The sequence below is a fragment of the Microtus ochrogaster genome, chromosome 1 (genome assembly GCF_000317375.1).
Source record: "Microtus ochrogaster isolate Prairie Vole_2 chromosome 1, MicOch1.0, whole genome shotgun sequence".
NCBI lineage: Eukaryota > Metazoa > Chordata > Mammalia > Rodentia > Cricetidae > Microtus > Microtus ochrogaster.
This window is the reverse complement of record NC_022009.1, coordinates 62,355,428-62,377,108: the sequence shown is the minus strand read 5'-3', so window position 1 is coordinate 62,377,108 and position 21,681 is coordinate 62,355,428. Positions and strand designations below refer to the sequence as shown.

The window sequence follows — 21,681 nt, the reverse complement described above, 5'->3', positions numbered from 1 at the left end:
ACCATTCTTCCCTTTTAAAACACCAAAGTAAAATGCTTCATTTCTGGTCCAGAGATACCATTTAGTTGTGTGAATATTTTCTCTTCTCCCTGACATCTACTGGTTTTTATTTTATATAATATTGGGGCACGATTATATTTAAGAGACACTGAATGATTTTTCACTATAAATTTATAATTTACTAACCATATATGTATTTAACTTATTGATTTATTCTCTGCAGATTTCTATTTATAGTGTGAATTTGAAAGGTGTTAGGGAATCTCTCTTATTTCCCATTTTCACGTCTCATTAGTAATGAACTAACTTGTACTTGAAGCTAGAGATGTATCTATTTGATTCAGCATCTTTGAGGAGAGCCATTGAGAAGCGGTTGTACTTCAATGTCTGTTAGTCATTCCTACCTAAACAGAATGATGTTTGCATGAAATCCTTTCCTCACACAGACTGTATCAGGGGGAAAGAATGCATGGCAGTGAGAGGAGGAAAAGAGAAAGGGGGGGGAGCCAGTAAGGACAGACTGGACAAGAAGAGGCTAGATGGGGTGAGAGCTGTGTCGAGAGCTTACTCAGACACACTCTTTCACAAGGCCATTTGATGCACAGCCATCCCACATAACATGGTAGGATGTGTTCACTTGAAAGTCAACTGTGTATTCCAAAGCTCTTTTCCAGATTGAGAAAAAAAATGAATGCATTTATTAGAATCTTTTGTGAACCAAAAGCAAAAGCTATTAGGTAGAAATGTGCAAAAAGAAAATCTATTAGTATCTCTGAACATAAGGTTGCATTTTGTAGCATAATTATCAACACAGTCTTTTAAGGGGAGGTTCCAGTGTTGTTGCTTCCTTCAGTAAAATGAAAAAAAAAACCTTAAATTAAATTCAAAGGGCTATGCTAAACAAATATGCTACTGAGATCTGATTTTCATTTTCTTAAAGATAAATATTAAAACATTGCTTCATTTAGATTCGTACAGTACTATTCTTCCCTTTAGAAAATCCTACACCAGGAAACTGAACGTATTCTTGTCCTGTCATAGATGTGCAATTTGATGACTCATTTGGATTAAATCCTTGAGCTACATGGCTCTATCAAAAAGTATATTTTAAAATGAGCCTGAGGTCTAGATTTTTTTTTAGTCACTTAAATGATTTAGAGGTAGTTTTATTATTCTTGGTATATCACTGCCTATTTTTCGCTCACCCTGTATTTTTTTCTCAAAGTCATCATTGTCCCCATAAAGTTAAGCCTTTAGTTTACAATAACCCAACTTAAATGACAGCATCTATAGGCTAGAGGTGTGACTCAATGGTAGAGCACTTGTCTAATGTAGTCAAGGTTCTGGATGGAATCCTGGGTCTAGGAAGAAAGGGAGGGGCAAAAAGAGAAAGGGAGGGAAGGAATAATTCTGTTTGGCAAAAAATGACCCAAGTTCACTGTAGCTATCTTATGGACAAGGCGTTTTAAGGAAACAATGATCCCTGAACTTGTCACCATGTCTGGCCAGGTTTTTGAAGCTCCAGTCTTCCACAGAGCAAACTTGTCAAACTCCAGCCTAGCATTTGGCTACAGAGCAAACACTCGTGTTCAATAGGCTTTTGCTAACCTTTGCAGATCAGGGAAAACTCGGTCACATTCCTTACAGTCCTGGTTGCCATGGATCTCTCGGAGATCGCTCTCACTCTCAAGGTTTTGCTGCAAGTCCTCTTCTACCATGGAGAAGGCCGAGTGGGGTGTGCTGCATGGAAACTTCTGGTGATCAGCTAGTTCAGCCTTGGATTCAAAGAGCTGGTCACAGTCCTCACAGCGGTGCTGCCGTTCTTCTGTGGAGACAGTCAATTGCCACCGTAAACCAGCCATCTTTTTGAGTGAAACAAAACATAACCAACCCATAGTCTGCTTTCGGCGTGTGTGTGTGTGTGTGTGTGTGTGTGTGTGTGTGTGCTGGAGACTGAAGGAGACTATCTGTGCACGAGTGGACTCATCCTTCCATGTCTGCACACGTGGAGGGAAGAGGTTGCTGTCTCTATTGATCCCCACTGTATTTTTTGAGATGGAATCTCTCACTGGACCCGGAACTCTCCACTTTGATAAAATGGCTGCCCTGCGAGCCCTGGGGACACTCCTGACTCTGCCTCTACCTCTGATGGGGTTACAGACGTGACGAGCCATGCTTGGCTTTTCCATGGGTGCTGAGGATCCAGACTCAAGCACTCATGCTTGGACAGCAAGCACTTGACCCCCTGAGTTATTTCCTAATCCTGAAAGTTTGACTGCCATTTCTCCCAAGCCGTGCTCAATGTGTAAATTAAAAATAACGAATGCAAAGAGCCCCACAAAGAATTGGGAAAATAGCACTTCTCCTTTGGCTACACTGTGATGTGATCAAATAAAACTTAACACCTAAACCCCTTTACAGGTTCTAGGAAAAACAGAAATAATAATCATAACTTATAAACCATGATCTATTCTCTCAAGCCAGTATAGGCAATATACACATTCCTTAAAACTTAAGTATGAGAAAATACAGGTCTAAGTATAACAGTTAACAGCATTAAAGTTTGAGGAAAAACTAAGCAGTCAGTTATGGAACTGGAAGATAAGTGATTGTGTCAGAATTTGAACTCACTTCCATTTTTCCCTAAGCCAAAGATATGTTGCTTGAAAGAACAAGTGTTCACAGAGGCCCTGTCTGAGCAATAACTATGCCTATCATTGTCAATAAACTGTCATTACCTGGGACGGAGCACAGGATGTTTCCAGCACCCTTCAAGGCTAATTTATTGTACTCTGGGGTCAGCCATAATTGACATGGCTTTGTTAAACAGCAAACAAGAATTTACACTTTAAATCAGAGGATTTATAACTAGGCAGTGATAATGGAAACTACCAACAGCATTCTTTATAAGTCAGGGACAAAGAGCACTGTTCCTGCTTTTCTATTCAATAGCTGAGGTCCCACTCAAGAGTCTGCACTCAGTGGAGGTCACAGGTAATGATCCCACAGGTATTGTGTATATCTCACGAAGCTGAAAAGCACCCATAGTAACACCATGACACATAAGCTGTTTTGTAGACCTATAACCAAGGAAGACGTTATTCTTCAGCTATCAATTGACTGTTTGGGGGAAAACATTGCAGGCACCTACCAAATTGCCAGAGACTTTGCTAGAGAAGGAATACACAAGGAACTCAAAGGGACATGCATGAGCGCAACGCTATGACAAACAAACACACAGGAACCCGAAGGAAATAACTGTCCAACTCAACTACGTGGGAGAAAATGCTTCCTTCACAAAGGGCTTAGAATAGGTCAAAATCAGTTTAGTGACACAGGGCGAGCGTGCACTAAGGATGAAGGTACTCACACCACACATGGCTCACAGAAGGACCAGGCTACAAAAAAGTAAGCCAGGTGTATAAGACACTTGGAGGGAAGGCATAAAAATGATGCTAATGCTCATGTTAAGAGAGGAATGGAATTTCATTGGGGCCTGGAAGCCAGGTTATGTTTAGGCTTCATGCATAGAGGAATTTCCCCCATTTGCAGTGGGGCAAGTCTAATAGAGAGACCCACCAATACACAGGTTTACCTTAAATCACATCAGTAATGGGGGGGGCAATGGCAGATAGCATGGTCTTTACTTTGTATGCAGAGACTTACAGAGGGTGGATGTACTCCACAATCATCTCCTCTGCGTTGGAGGAGAAATCTCAACAATATTAACGAAAGACATTTTTCTAAGGGTTATAACACGTCTATATATTCAAGATTGTGATTCCAAACTCATCCAGGAACCCACAAAGAAACTGAACTTCCAGGCTCAAAATGCACAGAAAAAGCCTAATATTAGACAGCAAAGACCCTGCCCTAGAAGCTGACTCTACACGCTGACCATGTTTTCTTCCAAGATGCTTAACTTCCCTTTAGCCTCAGTTCTCAACCTGCAAAATCACTGTAATATCTGACTCAGGAAGGCTGAATCTATGTGTAATCTATGTGTAAAATCTATGTGTAAAAGATTAAAAAGAACAAGCTATGCAAAGCATATTACATCCAGCATATAGAAGCTATGGAAGCATAGCTTTAAATTTATTTTTTTTTAGAAGTATAGAACCCAAACGACCACTTAAACATTCTAAGCCTTATACATCAGTATATGCTTATAATTGAAAACAGATATGATACATTAAAACAATAAGCAACTAATAGTTCAAGGATATTTTTGCAGAAATATATGTGTGTTCGTATGTGTGTGTGTATAAATGTGTGTGCGCAGATGCATGCATACGTGTGGGTGGGAGAACAATCTCTGGTGGCAGTCCTTAGTGCCATGCACTTTTTTTGAAACAGTGTCTCTTACTGGCCTAGAGCTCACTAAGTTGGCTAGATGAACCAGCCAGTGTCCCAAGTGTCACCTGTCTCGACCTCGTAAGCACTGACGCTCCCTGCCCCCACTCTTGGATGCTTCTGCACAACTTCTAAAGATCAAACCCAGGTCTTCAGGCTTGCAAGGCAAGCTATCTAGACAGGGTTTCTCTGTGGCTTTGGAGCCTGTCCTGGAACTAGCTCTGTAGACCAGGCTGGTCTCGAACTCACAGAGATCCGCCTGCTTCTGCCTCCTGAGTGCTGGGATTAAAGGTGTGCGCCATCACCACCCGGCAGCAAGCTATCTTTTTAGCTCCCCCAAATCCCTTAAACCATGGTTGCTTTTCTGAGCAGCAGTTTCAAGAATGGAATTGCTACTTCTGTTTGGGTATTTTGAAAGTGGCAAATTAATCACTTCTATTTTTAAAAAACTACTTGAGAACATCTAGGACTAAACAACCATGTACAAATGAAACACTCTACCAAAAGAGGCCTGGACTACCCATTTTTAATCACTAAGCACCCTGTATAATCTAAGCCACATTCAGGCTCAAACTCCACCAGGCTGACTGGGAAGTCTAGGTTTCTAAAGGCAATTTGATATCAGATTGTCCAGTAAGAAAATGTATGCCCCAAAGATACCCCTAAACTGCCAGGATGCTTTACAAAGAGAGAACGGAGCTGAACTATAGGGGCAATGATTGTGTGAAAATAACTAGCCACGATGGCAGTTTCTGTCACAGAGAGTCTTAAGGTCCTCTTTCCCTGGAGATCAACTCTGGTACTTTCAACTGAAAAGTACTCTAAAGTATTTTTGGAACCAAATCACATTATGTTAGGTGACAGAAATCAGAAGGGAAAGACATTGTCTCCTGTCAGTGATGCACGAGCAGCTGTCCTGGTCTGTCCTGAACCCGCGTCACTGCTAGCTGTCATTTTTCTAAGTCTCCATCTTTTGATATAGAAAAGACTTCTTGCATGAAATAATTCCATTGGCTGTAAAATTTCCTCATCTATAGTTTTCTTGTCCATGATCTCTTCCTTTCTCCCCTTACAAGTAAAGCTGATTAAAATTCTGCTCCCATGGAAACACTTTCCCAGTAATAGAAATACAAGTGGGAGAAATGGCTGGTCGTTCTAAGAAAGTTCCATGTTTGGCTATTTGTGATGACTCTCAAAAAAGTGGGAGGCTGGAGAGAGGCTCGGTGGCTTAAAGCATTTGATGCTCTTGCATGGGACATGGGTTCCATTTCCAGCATCACGTCATGGCTCACAACCTCCTATCACTCAAGCTTAGGGGTCTGAAACCCGCAGGCACTGCTGATACATTGTGCACATACAAACCTCCAGGCAGAGCACTCATACACTAACTAACAGACTAAATAAAAATAAGTAAACACACAAACAAATAAATAAAAGTGAATGAATGACTAAATACTCTTTAAAAGAGTGGAAGGATTCTTACAGAAGAAACTAACCAAACTGACCGTGATAATTTTGACCAGATCTTCAAAGTCCTCTTCCATGCACTTGGGTTAGACCTTAGCCAACTGAAATTTCTCCAACACAACAGTCCACACGCCACCGCCAGAAAATACCCATTCTGGAACAACACATTTGTCAACATAGACACTGTATAGCCAAGGAAGTTAATGAAGAAAGCACAGGTGTGAAGGGCCTTCTTGGAAACATTGCTGTCTCCAGAAGGCAGCTGGCCCTGAGTGCTGTGCACAGTGCTCACCATGGATGTCAGGTGCCATGGGCTCATGGGGATCCTCTTCACTCTTCATGAACAACAGGAGCTCCTCCCCAGGCGCAATGTCTGCGACTACTCGGTAGAAGATCTTCGAAGATCGGGCGCAGGTGGCAGGGAAGACAGACAGGAGCAAGCATTAACACAAGGCGAGACACACAGCAGGGCAGCTGTACAATGTATCATATTTTAATAAACATATTCCTTTTTCGTTTTATCAAAGGAGGTGGTGATTTCTGACTTATAAACTAAGAAGGAAAAAAATTTCCTCGTTGGAAGAAAAAAATCTTTCAAACAGTTAACAAACTTTTACCAAATCATAGCTCTAGTATACAAACCAAATTTCCTAATAGGAGTTTGCAGTATAGTCACCTACGGTCTGTGTAATGTTTAACAAATACTTTTTCCATGCCTGGATTCCTCAAAGCACCCAGCAGCCACACCTTCGCAGAGCTGAGCCACTCCTGGTTATTCTGCAGAGGCCTTGCTAACCTTGAGCTGCCCCTAAACCAGCAGGGGAGCCTTTCTCCCTGTGACTTCCCAAAGGCGGCAGTGGTTGGTGGGGTGCAGCAAACTGAATTGCCATGATCCCTAGAGAACAGGATCATAGGGAAGTCTCTTCATTTCACAACACTACTCCCACCAGGCCCTAGGTCCTGCCCTTGTGCCCCAGTCCTGATTTCAACTTCAACACGCAGGCCCTGCCCCTCATGCTCAGTGCGCAGTCAGGCTGCTGTGCTGGGTGCTTCTGCCCTGGTTTCCTACCTAGGAGGTAAAAACAGGAAGTGTTTAATAAATCTGCTACTAGTGGCTTGAAAGGGATAGGGGAGACAGGAGCAGTCTGGAGAACCCCAATCTGAAATTTCCAAGAGTTGCCTGTCTTTCCAAGTAGCTCAGTGACAGACTAGTCATGACCTCTTGCATGTCCAGGCACCAGGCTTTTTTATCACTGATAAAATAAGCATTTAAGCCCCAAAAAAGTCTTCAAGATATGCATTTATTTTATCATTAAAATGCTATCGATGGTTCACCTTATTCTAAGGTTAACTATTAAGCAATTCTACAACCAGATAGAAGTTTTGAGACAATGAAGCTTATACTATAGCTAATAAGAACTGAAAATTATAGCTCTCTAAAGCAGCTGTATGCGTCGGCCCTGTGGCTTTTCTTCCACGCTCATCTCTCTCGTGCTAGCGTGCATTCCCTCTCTTGGTCACCACACACCAATCCTCTTCCTCACTAGCTAATCCATAAATAAACAAGAGTGTACTCCCCTCCCCACATAATCTTAACACCAGAGCACATCCAGGAGCAAAAGCAACACAAATAGTAAAAACTATGGGGAAAGTACAGAGCACAAACAAATCAATCCAGAAAGAGGCAGAGGAACCTGGAAGACACTGTTATTTGAACCAGGCCTCAGACTTGCTCTGCATCTGGTACCCAGGACCATCTGATCATTCAAGTTGAGACAATCTGCGTAAATCATCTCATAAGATCAATGGAAATATCCATGCATTTGTTCCGTTTGCCTATTTGTTTATCCTTTGAAAAGCTGAAGACCTTACAGAGAAGTATGTGCCTCTCTTTTCCAGCAGGTGGCTCTAAACTCCAGTTGTTTATTTCATTTTATTTTGTTCTATAAAAAAAGATCAGGGCATGAAATTGTGCTAAATTTAAATATATATATATATATTTTCTGCTTACTCTCTTTCTTGTTAAAATGAGCTCTTTTTATTCATTGGTACTTAAACCGGCCTACGTCCCTTTATAGAAAACAATATCAATCAGGAAGCACTGCTGAGCACTGCTGTAATATAACCTGTGATTATTCTATTTTTCCAGAAGTGAAGTGTAGACTACCACAAAATGGGCTCCTTCTGTGGCTGCTGCCTAAAAGGGTCACAAAGTTGAGCATGCTCACCTTGCACCCGGCACCCGCCCAACACACCCTCACCCTCCTGTCTCTGGAGGCCCACAGGCAGGAAGAGTCCTTGCTCAAAAGTTACCAGGTTAAAAGCATATCCGCGCGCAGGGTGTCTTTGCCCTTCCACCTGCGGGTTAAATACTGGTTAGTACCCTGCTTCCTCCTTGAGTTCTATTTCCCCTTAGAAGACAATAGACCTCTCCACGGTCTGAATCACCTCTTACAGGTTTGACTTATTAATTTCTTTTCCAACAGCACGTGAACATGCAAATCATGACGCAGGCGGACTTTTCAGTAGCTTCTCCGAAACAGGGAGGGTAGAAAGACAATGCAAGCCCAATTCTCTCATTGGGGACCCCTTCTCGGACACACACGTCAGGCCACTTGGAAAAAGTATTATGATATCGTGGTTTCTTTGCGGTCCTCTATTAATCATGCCTCTTCTAATTCCATTTTAGATTTCTGCAATCCAATGCGAACAGTCCGAGGAACAAAAGGAAATGATGGATACACTACGACTATATATTATGAAGACAATTCTCCTTGTCAGGACATAGATCACTCGTGTAATTACCCTTTAAGTGTCCAGATTGTCATGTGAAGAATATTGAGTGCATAAAATATAAAAGACATGGACGAGTGTTGACGTTGGCTTTATTTACTGGAGGTAAAAGGTGACATTCCAGGCCATGAAAAGCAAGGCAAAGCAGAGTGCATTTTAACTTCAGGGTGTTCTTTTCAATTTTAACTGAATTTTTATGGTGCTCGTGAAACTGCACCAAACGAAAAGAACTGGCAAACGCCAGCCATAACGAGGGCAAATTCTGGGCATGCTTCCCCATACAGCAATAAGAAAGTGCCTTGAAGCCCCATCTTCCACACTCTCACGGGTCCTGTCCTCCTTTCATGGGGTTTCTGCTCCTGTGATCTTTGCTGTCTGCCCTTCCTTAGGACCACAGAAGTGCTGAAGTCAAACTATGTGCTCCTCCTCTGATTACAATTTGAAAACTTGAGCCCAGAGATATCTTATCACAATAATAGGAATATATTAGCAAGCATTCAAAGCAAAATGACTTTCCGTCTTTGTGTGTGTGTGTGTGTGTGTGTGTGTGTGTGTGTGTGTGTGTCTCAAACTGATTGCATGGGAAAATGATGGGCCGCAACCCTGAATGAACCTCCTCCTTCAGGAAATACCGTGTCTCTGTTTTCAGGAAATGCTGTGTCTCTACTTTCATGTTATAAAAACATCTTGTGGTAAATAAGAAGCCGGCAGCAGCAGGAGTGATCTCTGCAGACACTCACCAGTGTGGATGCTTACAGACACACTGTCTTTAGGACCAGGGCACCTCAGAGACTCAGCTGCATGGCAAATCTATAAACCCTGTGTCATCTGACTTATACACCAGAGGAAAAGACACTATTTTTTCTGGGGGTTTTGCTGTGGAAAAAATGGGAGTTGATTAGTCTGCTAAATTCCATAAAAGACTTAACAGTCCTTTCCCATTGTAGCTGTGTGGAAAAACTTAACCAGGTCCAAAATTAAAATGTCCTGGGTTTTGTGATGAATTCAATACAAGGACAGAAATCTCAAATATTCAGAAATAAGTTTCAACCAATTCAAAATTGTCAGTTTTCTCTGCTGCTCTCTCTTGTAGAGCACTCTTCTGGAATGAAAGACAATCCCAAAACAAAGTGGAAAAGCAGAAGAAGGGTCCCACCAGTGTGAGGAACAGGTACACGGACGTTCTATTTCACAAGCCAGTTATTGCATATCTAAAACCCTGTGATCTCTTCTGGAATTCTAAATTTGATAACTGTTACTAAAATTCAGAAATAGATGTCATAGACATGGCTAAACTTTTTCATAACATAAAAATTTAATTTTTCTACTATCTGGATAAACTGGGTTTTTTCTTTTCCAATAAGCTGTATTTCTATCTTCATAAACTTGGGTTTTTGAATTCTTCAATTTAAGAAGATAAGCATCGACAATGATTGATTTGATAACCGCCTCCATTGTAGTCTTTTACTACCAATTTTTGCGAGAGCAGCTCACTAGCAAAATTTCTGGGTTTCACAAAGAATTCTTAATCATTTGCATAATTGCAATACCAGGAAACCCCTAACTGTTCCCTTTTGGTAGTAGTGACACTTGTAGCTTAAGGCATAAACATAATATACTAGTAAACAGACATCATTTTCTATAGATAGAATTATTGTAATTAATTTGTTTTAACCAAACTCTTAAACCAATTATGAACGCAAAAAAAAAAAAAAAGGAAAGTCAGGTAAAACAAGGGATAAAAAAGTAGCAGTGATGTTGACAGGAGCAGCCAATTTCCAGATTCTGAGCGAGCCACTATTACTGTTGCATAAACATAATTTTTTTGCTGGGACATACATATTTTGCATGTAACACCTAAATGAAGCAGAGTTCATATTTTTAAGGAATTTGAAATTTTACATGAACTATTAACAATCTCATGTTATGTATTAACTGTATCTAAATGAGGTTAATGCTTCATCAGATTAATTCTGCTTGTATGTACATTTAAATATATATTATGTTATGTACATCTTATAGAAAGATAAAATTTGAATTAACTTTAATTAATTACATATCGTTAAGCGTTTCTTTCCACCAGTTGCTTAAGTTCAAGAAGACCACACTAATGAGGGTAGAGACACTCAAAAGCATTCTGAGAAATGCTGAAGTATTCAGAAGGCTCTCAGACTAACTCCATTTTGTCAAGGCCTCTGTCCAACCTAATCTGCCATCAAAATAATGATATTTCCATTTGTACTTTAAAAAGGTAAAATGTTCTTGCTCATTATCCTACAGAATAGAAGTTCTAAGAATCTTTCAGAACAACTATGCTGTTAGTGTGCCAGGCTTGGATCACTTTAAAGTGTGCTATTTGTACTGTTGTGTTAGAAGATAAACTTCAGTGTACAAGAGAAAACAAGAAAGAAAACAAACCGTTTACTTTTTAAAAGATGAACAAGGTCTCATTGTTATGACTTTCCATTTATTTTCCGCGGTCAAACACTGGAAGTTTTATTTATGCATAATAGACTGCACTTGGCATGTCTAAAAATGACAGAAGTGTGAATTATGAGTGACCTTCAACCTATTCAGGAAGTTCTAATAATTGAAATAATAGAGAAATGTACTCCCTGCAGAATCTATATGGAGAAGCAGCTTTTTCAGACTTTTACTGTGTTTTCTCTTTGAAACTGTCAGCTGATTTCTCTCTTCTCCAACTCCCAATGCTTGGCTTGAATGCTTTATTTTTCTACAGCTTCATTCAAAGCACCATGAAAAAGCAGGAAAGGCCAAGTGGAACTTGCATGTTTGGAAATGGCTAGGAGGACAGCTAAGTGACAGTGTACATGTCTGTACAGAGTCAACATTTGATGTGAACACATCTGCCAGTCTCGGGGCTTCAGAGACAGCATGAGTCCACAGGCTATGTGTGTATACTTGACCTCCCCAGGAAATACAGTCTGGGCCCCTCATCTACCTCTAGCAATGTGGGAAACCCCGGATCAGGAAAGCAATAATGATGTCAAGCATTTAACCTCTGGGGGAAAGTCCTAATGGTCAGTCTAGGTCTGGTTTTACTGAGAGGCAGAGAAGCATCTTCAGAAAACAGAGATAGACCACCAGGAAATAAACTCTTCCAACAGAATATTAGCTTTATTATGACTGAGCTTTGCCCAAGCCAAACACCCTTTAATTTCTCCAAACAGAAGTATTTTCCATCTACACTTATAGACACAGAGCAAACCAAGAAAAAAAAATGGAGAAGCTTGTGATAAAGTGATGTAGCCTTGTGTCACCAACTTGTCTGGCATGCATGAAGTGTTCATTCAAGCACCAAAATTAAATAATTTCATGAATAAATAATAAATAAATAAAACAACTGGGACAAACTAGGGCCTACTGTCCTAAAAACAATTCAGTAGAACACATCATTGAAGTTTTTTTCTTCTATACATTCTTTACTTATTTATTAGTAACATGAGAACACAGACAAAATAATTTAATGAATTAAAGAAAACAAATTTGGCTTTGGTACTAGTTTCAACAAAAAGAGAAGTGCTGAAAAGCCCCTTCGTGTGCCTGGAGACCTGTGCACCCTACATAATAACCTCTCAGGGTCTTCCCGCAGGGCCCATAAGCAATGTCTGTGATCCCCCTTTCCTTACACTGGCCATTTGTTTGATTGTATGGAAACTTCGTGATCATTGTAAGTGGTTGCTGAAGGTTTGTCAAAAGGGCCCCATCACACTACATAGAAGCTAAAGCTCATGGCTGGGTGCTACACTGCAAGCTGGAGGCTTCTCTTCTGCTCTTGACCAGCTCTGGTGACCAGTGAGACGTGCTGCTGAGTACTTTTCTGGCTTCACACCAGAAATAGCTAGAATCTCTTGCTCATGTGGTGTTCTGAGCTCATCCTAAATGAAAGATGATGTCTACATGCAAACACTGATTATTAAAAACAGGCATGTGTTGTATCAGGTCACTGTTTGCAACTTAAATATGGGTGTAATATTTTAGGTCAAGCTTTTCGAGGCACGGGTCCGTGGGTCTCAATGAACAAAATCTATGTATATATATATATTACATCACCATCATGTCCCAAGCATTATACTTGGGGAAGAAGGTGGGACTTTTTCTCATGTAAATATTAAACTGCAAGCTATGTCTGAGGCAGTTTCATCTTGGGGTAAAGGAACTTATCAAGCAGATAGCAGGCACCAGAGTCGGTCTGCACACTGCACACAAAGCTTGTCCCTAGGTACTGCCAGCTGGCATTCATCTTAAAATAGCAGAGTATAACTTTGGTATAAAAGTAGGACTTGACTTAAAAGCAAAGCAAAGAAAATGCCCAAAGCCAATAATAACTTTAACATCAAAAGAAGGCACACAAACATGAACAGAAATCCTTGTAAAGGAAGAGAAATTAACAAATTACCTGACAGTGAAGGCAAACAAAGTTTCTACAAAGTGGGGAGAGGTTAAAGAGCTCCCCATTTTCTGTACTCAGAGTTGAGTCGCTGGGCCGTTTTTGCACCATATGTATTAAGTGAATGTTGAAGGAAAGGGAATTTTTCCCCTCCTCAGTAAAAGGCCAAAGAAAATAAGTTAATAATTGAGCCCATAATAAGCTTGCAATAACAACACTGCTCTAGTGTCACACAGTCCGATAGCATCACTCATATGAGCCTGGGCTGAGTGGAAGCGGGTGTGCCAAATCAACCATGGTCGTCCTGGAAGCAGTTAAAAGTTTATAAGGTAAAACACAAACGAGAACAATGCCCATTCCAACTGAAAACACGGTGGAGTCTTGCTGCCATTCATTAACCACTCGGAAGCTGGTTGGGTCCCCTAAGTGAATTCTGACTTCGTGTTCTCTGTGGCCCATACGTTCTTCCCTATCTCATTGCTTCAGAATGGACTGCAGGCGTGAGGTAACCTCTTATCGAAGCCTTTCTTTCTATTCAAAGGCAACGGTAGACTTCCCTGGTTCTACTTACTAAATACAAGCTGTCAAGGGCCCGTTTAAAAATGAAAGTACTTATCACTTTGTGTAAATGACAAGATTAATAATGTCCTGGCTTTCTGAGGTCTTTCCTCCATTTGAAGACCATGTGAGGGCCAGACAGGACTCAGATGACTGTGTTCCTTCCGTGGTGCAGAATACTAATACTTGCACACATATAAATTTTCCCACAGAAAATCCTCAGATCACTCTGATTACCATGATACAAAGATGGACTTGGCTCTCATCTAAAAGGCCAACTTACAGGAGCTGAGCTTAAACACTCTCATTATAATATAGAGTCTTACTCTAAAGATGCTTTGGAGTAAAAAAATCCCATAAGAATACAAAACTTCTGAATATATTCAATGAGGAGAACCAGCATTGCCTGAGGCTCATAGACTCCCTGTAGGTAGCCTGGCCTTTGACTTGAGGTAAAGAATATAGACAGGTAAGCTTAAAAGGGGGTAAAGGGAGATGCAAGAATAGGTTGAGGCCAAGTCTAAAAAAATGTGCTACATCCTCCAACCACCCTGGTTTATAAAAGGAAGCAATCTCTACAACTTCAAAAGAAAGGTATAAAAATAACAAGAAATTTTAAAAAGCCTCAGTAAATCATTTAGATGTTTGGACTATTTGACTTTAAATATGTGGTGGTGGGTGTTTCTCGATATAAACAAAGCCTCTAAATAACTGATAAAGCTCATGTTTGGTCCCCTTGAGGATCTAGCCTTGGGACAGCTTCCAGTATCCAGCTCTCTGCCTTTCCTCCCACCCCAACCTACTGCTCAGAACCAGTTGCTGCTCCTGTAAGCCACCCAAGTTATCTAATGCATCTACCTACTGTCTGCTGCCAGGAATGAATATTCCCAACTCACTGCTGCATGTCAGCAGTACAGGTACATACTATTGAACACAAACTTTAAGGAATGTAGAGAAAGTAATCAAGACACCAAGGATCACGAAGTTTGGGTGTTTGGATGGTTGCACTACTCTACGACTTGTCTGTGATTGGGGTCTCAGTCCTCATGTCTTTGGCATGGCCTTCCTTTATAAAGATAAATTACTACAGTTAACTCAATGCTTTCAGTCAGGGAATACAACATCAGTCAGACTTGAAGCTACTTAGAAATTATATCTCAGCAACAATCCCAGCACACCCAGAATTTCTGCCCTCCATAACATCACAGCAATAATTTTGCGAATGGAAAATGGAATAGAGACATCTAAAGTCGTAAGACCTGCCTCTTTCTGGGCAATTGTGTCAAGAAAGAAAGCTCATTTTCAAAGCTCATTCTGAAATATCTAAAATAAAGAAACACACACAGGTACAAATGATCGCATGCACACACGCACACATGCACACACATGAGCACACACACATGCATGTGAATCTGTTAAAAAGTTTAAACCAAAGGAGATCACCTGGGATAAAGTGCTTATGGAAAAGTAGGAGGGGAAATGGTTCATTGTGTGGTCCCTGTTTCTCTATTTTACAACATAATTCAGGTTACATTCGTTCTTAGTATTTAAAAAACAAAATCCACCAATCACACAAGACCAGCATGGGTTTTATCCAGGGTCCATGTTCTGACAGCTGCCTCCTACCGAACGTCAGAATCTTAGCATGCACATTTATTTTCCTTCGTAGATCTTATCCTTCCACCTTGTTATGAAGCTGATTTAAACTCATTCAGTTTTAACTTCAGCATCAGGAATTTTTTGAATACACACTATGATGCACACACTTGTCATTTGTTCGGGGTAATCATTGCCTTCTTTATTTGCTAACCTAAACATCACCAAAACTAGATCACAGCTGAAAAATTTACCCGAAATTCTTTCTTTTCAGAGTGTACAATATTTGCCTATTATGCCATTAAAATTCTTTTAATAACTTAATGTTCTTCTAAGAATCAGAGCAAAGGAGAGAATTTTTATGATTTATTCTAGAATACTACAGGCTGGTACTGGACAGGTAAGCTGGTGTCACTAATGTAATAATTAACCCTTATGCAGGGCTTCTCTCAGTGTCTAGAGAGTAAATGGAATCCCAACGATGGGACGGGTGTGTTTAGGATGAGATGGGCTGTGCCTAGCCACCATTTGACAGATCCTCCCACAGAAAAGAGGATGCAAAAGCACATCTGGAGGGTCTCTGCTGTCAGCTCTGTATCTTTGCACCTGGCCCAACATTTACATTTCAAAGCTGTCCAGAGATGCCCAGCTAAATGGCCTTTCTGGAACCGCAGAGGAGCTTACAGATGAAGATGTTTATAATATACAGATATGCGCTATTAAGGTGCTGTCTTCTTGGGTCTTGTTAACTGTGCCAAGTGTAAGGCTATAGTCTGCAAAGACACCTATCACAGCCGTCTTCTATCTTTGACTTTTCTCTTAAGTGTATAGATGAACCTACTTGACCATGCAATATCAATTTCACGATTAAGTTATTTGATATGTGCTCATTGTACAACCATCTTAATTTTGGCTAGTGTAAATATAGAAGTTTAGGATGAATACTTAAGGAAACTGTAAATACGTATCTCATAATGGTGTTCTGTGTCTTTCTCAATTTTTTCTCTGTTTCTTCAGGTAAAACATTAGATATTGTTAAAATGAGGAACATGTTTTCTCTAGAAACAATGCCTATAAAATGTGTACTTTCAAACTAATTGGAAAAATTACAAACACTAGCTACAATGAGCAGCCTGATTCACACACAATTAGAAACCACAGGACTTCCCCTTTAAATGCAACCAAGTTTTTCAAGAAGAGCTTACTTATCATAAAACATCAGAAATAAAAATTAAATGCAAAGTTGGCCAAAAGTGGCCTTGAATTAGCTACAAGTAGAATTCTTGAGTCACCTTTCAATAATTTTAGAAAAATACTGATATACATCTGTTGTCAGAAAATATGAACAGCAAATAATCATTAAGATATATCTATATTATTTCATCTTAAAGGGATTTTTTGAGGTCCCACAGTTTCTGTTTTAGGAAGCACAGCACAGTTTACCCCTTACTAGACCTACCCATTTCCCAATCTGTAAACAGGAGATGCTCCAAAAGTGCTTTTGCTGCTGGAGACAATAACTCCTAGACAGGATTGGGATATACTGTTCTCAAAATCAATAGCCAATTTAATAATATTTTCATTTGTCAATAACACTTTGGTTTTTTTACAGCAAAGGGAAAACCCAATTGATTAGTTTATTGTTTTTGATTATGTTGAAGATTTACATGATTCCCATTTAAACATAATTTTACAACTTACTACCTTATGTTTAGTTTAGCCAGAAAAAAATGATCTGGGAGCTGGTGAAAAGCCAAAGAATAATCTCCTAATGATGGCTGGGAGTCTTGGGCTGATGGCGCTAGCTTTATTTAACTGCTTTCAATTGCAATCATCTAATTTAAACTTTTCATATTCTTGGTGTAGTAGATCTGCCAAGCAACCATTTCAACAGGGTCTTGGAAGCACATTTAAGTCACCATGGCGTTAAAGGAAATATATGATTGTGATACAATTAAATTTTAACCCAGTGATGTTTGTAATAAAAAAAAGTCAACAGGATAACCCCCTTATTCTTTAGGCACTTTCAGATAAATCTACAAGAGTCATAATTTTATTAAGTGCAAAATTAATTTCAGGATAATATTGTGACCTTTAGTTCATGGTTACTTTTCTTTAAGTCGGTCTCACTTCTTGGTCTTCCATAAAGTCACAAAGTGATCCAACAATGACAACTTTAAACTTTTGCTTTTCATAAAAGACAAATAGTTTGCTTATTTGAAGAGTAAAAAATCTCATTTTATGTTGATTTAGGTAATTCAACACAATTATGCACTTTATAATGTATAATCAGGTAGTCTGCACCAATGACATGCATACGTATCTAACCACTATTTCAAATAAAACTATATTATAAGATTTCAAATATATCATTTGCAAATTTTGAATACATCTCAAATTTAGCTCTATACTTTGTATGAATGTACTTATTAGGATGATAAAGAAAAAGTACAACAGTAGTATCAGGTACTTAGTTTCTAAGTCCCTCAGTAAACTACAATAGCTGCAGCATTGATGTCGATGGTAAGACATCATGAACAGATCACCCAAAGAAAACAGCAGTGGAAAAAGGTAGTGCTGAAAATATCTTAGCTCTGTATCTTGTGTCTCTGTGTTAGCTTCTGCCGTATCAACACAACCAGGTCAGAGGAGTCTAATGCAGCTCCCTGTTATATTTTTATTCTTCAGGCTTCCCTGATACCTTAGTGTTCTTAAATAAGACAAGAAAATCTTTAAAACATACCTGGTCATTTATCTGGCATGCAACAAGGTTGTGCTGATCATAACAGCCAGCAAATCTGATGTACTTGAGCCAGCTTCCTACATCTGGTTGACTGGCATCTATGCAGAACTTCACATTGCAAAACTCATCTAAGATCTGGAAGGAAGAAGATGAGAACAATAAATTGCCATGTCGGCCCATTGCTGAAAGTAGTCAGTTCCTTGAAAATCTACCATTGAAATGCGTGTTCTCCCTTTAAATCTTTGCAAGGAAAAGGTCAGGCAGCACATATATTCTTAAAGGAAGCATGAGCTATACTGCTTTTACAAAAGGCATAAAACAATTTTAACTTATCACAGAAACTGATTAATTGCTTTCAAAACAAGCTTGCTTCTTCTTCATCCATGAATAATCTCAATGACTTAATTTTATCTATTGTGTTTTCACCAAAAAGTCATATAGAACGGCATGTGCAAAATAATATTTCTAAACTAAATATTCAATATTTGGGTTTGGATGACTCAGCTGTCATTATTGTAGTTCTGCTTAGCCTCCTCATCTGGGTGGGCACTTTTACATTATTTCATTTTAATTGGATTAAAAACTTTCATCTAAACATTATTAAATTTCTTTTATTAGTTTGCATTTCCTCACCATAAAATTATGCTTGCAGCTTAAAGAATTGTCTCATAGATGTTTCTGAGCAAACTAAAGACAAGCAAAAGAAAATTATACATATATATGTATATATATACATATATATATGCAAAGTATGACAACCTAAGGTTTAACTAACCCATATCAATACATGTTTACATACTATGCCCAGTAAACAAAATAACAAAGTGGTTTGCAGGTAAGCATAGACTTAGCAGGTCTCACATGTTGCCAGCATTACCTTATGGCAGTGTTTCATCATTTTCTGAAGATGTGTGTTTGGCCCCTACTAAATGTTAATGTCACTCAGGACACTTGCGAAATCCGCGTTGAAATGGGAAGCTTTTAATTTTAAGGTTTCATATACTCAGATCAAGCCTTTTCTGAGTCATTAACCTCAATAACTTGCTAAGCATCGATATTAAAAGCTATGGAGTCACTGACCTCATGGTAGAGAACTAGGGGCTGGCAATGCTATGTCAATCAGCTAATGCAAACTGTGAGGATGGTTTCTGCTCCAGACTAAACAACACACTCTAGGACGAGAATTCATGAATTAAATAACCCTTGAACTCTGCTCCTGCTATACCTGCCTGGAAATTAACGTTAAACCCTTCACTATATGGACCAAGAGCAGCTTTGCATAGAATTTCGATAATCACCCACTTGCAGATTTAAGTCATTAACTCACCATAAACTTCAAGAACTCGGTTCTGAGCGCCCCAGCCTAAAGCACTATGAATAAGTCCTTGACCATGGGGCCATTGAAGGGCAGTAAGTCGCCCCAGGATTTAAAAAAGAAAAATGGTAACCTAAGAGAAAGACAATAATTGCTCCCTCTTCTTCCCTCCACCTCTCCACTCTAACAGAGAGTTAAATACCCTTTCTATGGAGGACAAATTTCAACAAATACGTTATTTATAAAATTACAAACTTTAAGACATTTCATCTCTCAAGACTGAACAACTCAAAGGGCACTAAGATTTTTCCCTTCCCAGACATAGAGAAGGTAAATAACTAGCACGGTTCTTAAAATTTGATTTTCTTTTTTAAGTGGGATTGTATTTGGTCTGCTAATTTATTCTGATTTGGGGTGTGCTGTTTGTTTTGTTGACTGAGAAGAAAAGGGGTGGGGAGGCATGCCAACTGACACCCAGAGAAATATTTAATAAAGGAAATCGGTGGAGCTACTGAAATGCTACACTGCTCTCATTTCATGCTGCAGAAAGACGTGGAAAACTTGTTAATTTTAAAGTCAAGAAGCATCTACTCCCTCCGCTTTCCAAGCAAGGTAAGGAACTGAAGATTACATGCTGTACACAAAAAAAATTATAGGTGTAATTTTATTCCGTGTTAGCATCCCTGACACAGTCTCTGTCAACAGCGAGGCTAATTTTTTAAAACACATTTTCAAAGAATGTGGTTTTTTAAATATGTTACGCGATTATTCAAAGGTTTCCCCAACATACTGATGTCCTTACTCTCAGTATTCCTGCCCCAAGGCCGCCTAACTATCTTCACCCCTGGCGAGTTATTCACTTTTGATTTGCTACCAGGACTTCATTTGTGCCCAAAAGTCTCAATCTTCTCGGAAATCTGAATACAATAAACAACGCATCTTCATGTCCCATCTGACACAGTCCTGTGTTTTCAAAAGCTGTTAAGCTTCAAAAATAATAATAATTAATAATAATAATTCCTTTAGGTGGACTTGAGAGAAAGGCCCTTTCAAAAAAAAAATACCCAACGAAAAGGGGGAAAAAATCCCAGCCTGCAGCCAAAGGGACCGAATGTGACTTTCTTGAGGCAGCACACACGCTGTTGGCCAGCGAAGCTGTTACTTGGCAAGGTGGGACTCCGCCGAAAGCCACTTCCAAAGTCGCTTGGCTGGTGCCAGGAATTCTGATTTTTGGCAACCCCACCTTCTGCGTCCCCGAACCTGACCGACAGACCGTGGGAGGGAGAGGAAGGAGGATGCGAGAGCCGAGAAGGCGGCAGCCAGCCGGGCAGACCCACCCGAGGCGGCAGAACCCGGGCGACCGGCGACGCTCCGGGAACGCGGGGAGCTCAGCGCAGACCCGGGACGCAGACGCCGTCCCCAGCGACACCCTGCCCACAGACAAGACTTTTTAAAGTGAGTTCGCTTACCTTCCGATTTCTACGGCCTCAACTCAGCAATCAAAAGCAATCACAGCAGAATTAAGCAAAATAAAATCAGCAGCACCCGGCACTCGTGTAGGAAAGTCTTTTCAAAGAACACCCGGTAACATTTCGAGACATTAAAAAAAAAAATAAAAAAATAAAAGCCTTGTGTCTCGCCTTCCAAATGGGTGTCTGATAAGTTTGTCGTTCCCTGGGAGCTGTTCGCCGCCGGGACCACGCGTTTCGGGTTTATTGTCCGCCAACAGTGTTTTAAGACCAGAAATGACCCGGGTTTGGTGTATTTGGGATTTTCCCCCTTCCTAAATGAGCCCGCAGCTATTCTTTCTGTTCTCACCACCTCCCTCTTTCCTCACTTTCTCTTGCTCTTATCAGCCCGATGTGTAATGAAAGTTATCTGAAACCTACTAAAACTTCTTCCACTCCTCTCTCCCAGCTCCAGGGGCAAGACCGGCAGGAGAGCTTGCGAAGGTGGGGGGCCTGCCAGGCCAGGACGGCCCCCAGATCCTCCCAGAGCCTCCTCGGGTCCAGACCCTCACTCGCTCGTCCCCTTTAGCCACTCCGCGCCCAGCCGCGGGGTTTCTATTTCATGAACTGTCTCTTTAAAGGGGATCTGCTCGGCCATCCAGAAAGAAACCGGGGCGAGGGAGAAAGGGAGCTATCTCCAGAGTGGTCGGAAGCCAGACGACGGGCTCCTCTTTCAGTAAATTTTTAAAGTGACAGCAGCCTCCTCTGGCGGGAGAGGTCACAAAAAGGTCGCCAAGACCCAAGTCCTATAGGGACAGACTGATTATGGATGCACCATCTCCTGGAACATGTAGATTTCTGCGGATAAACAACCAATGGGGAGATTTCTCCAGGCAGGATTTGTTTCCCCAGGGAAATCTCTTTGGTTTTGATGTCCTGGGCACAAGTGTGACTCTGTGTGTGTGTGTGTGTGTGTGTGTGTGTGTGTGTGTGTGTG

The 21,681-nt window shown here is 40.4% G+C and overlaps 1 protein-coding gene across 4 annotated transcripts in view; it reads right to left on the bottom strand.

Annotated features, from left to right (window-relative positions):
• Positions 1-21,681, bottom strand: part of Mecom (MDS1 and EVI1 complex locus) — a 273,629-nt gene that overhangs the window by 41,594 nt on the left and 210,354 nt on the right. For all 4 annotated transcript variants that reach the window (XM_013347554.2, XM_013347551.2, XM_013347560.2 and 1 more), the window contains exons 2-4: positions 17,922-18,056; positions 6,113-6,215; positions 1,609-1,825 (exon numbers count right to left, since the gene is read on the bottom strand). In XM_013347554.2, the coding sequence (XP_013203008.2) occupies positions 1,609-1,825; positions 6,113-6,215; positions 17,922-18,056 (455 nt within the window). The remainder of the gene's footprint in view (positions 1-1,608; positions 1,826-6,112; positions 6,216-17,921; positions 18,057-21,681) is intronic.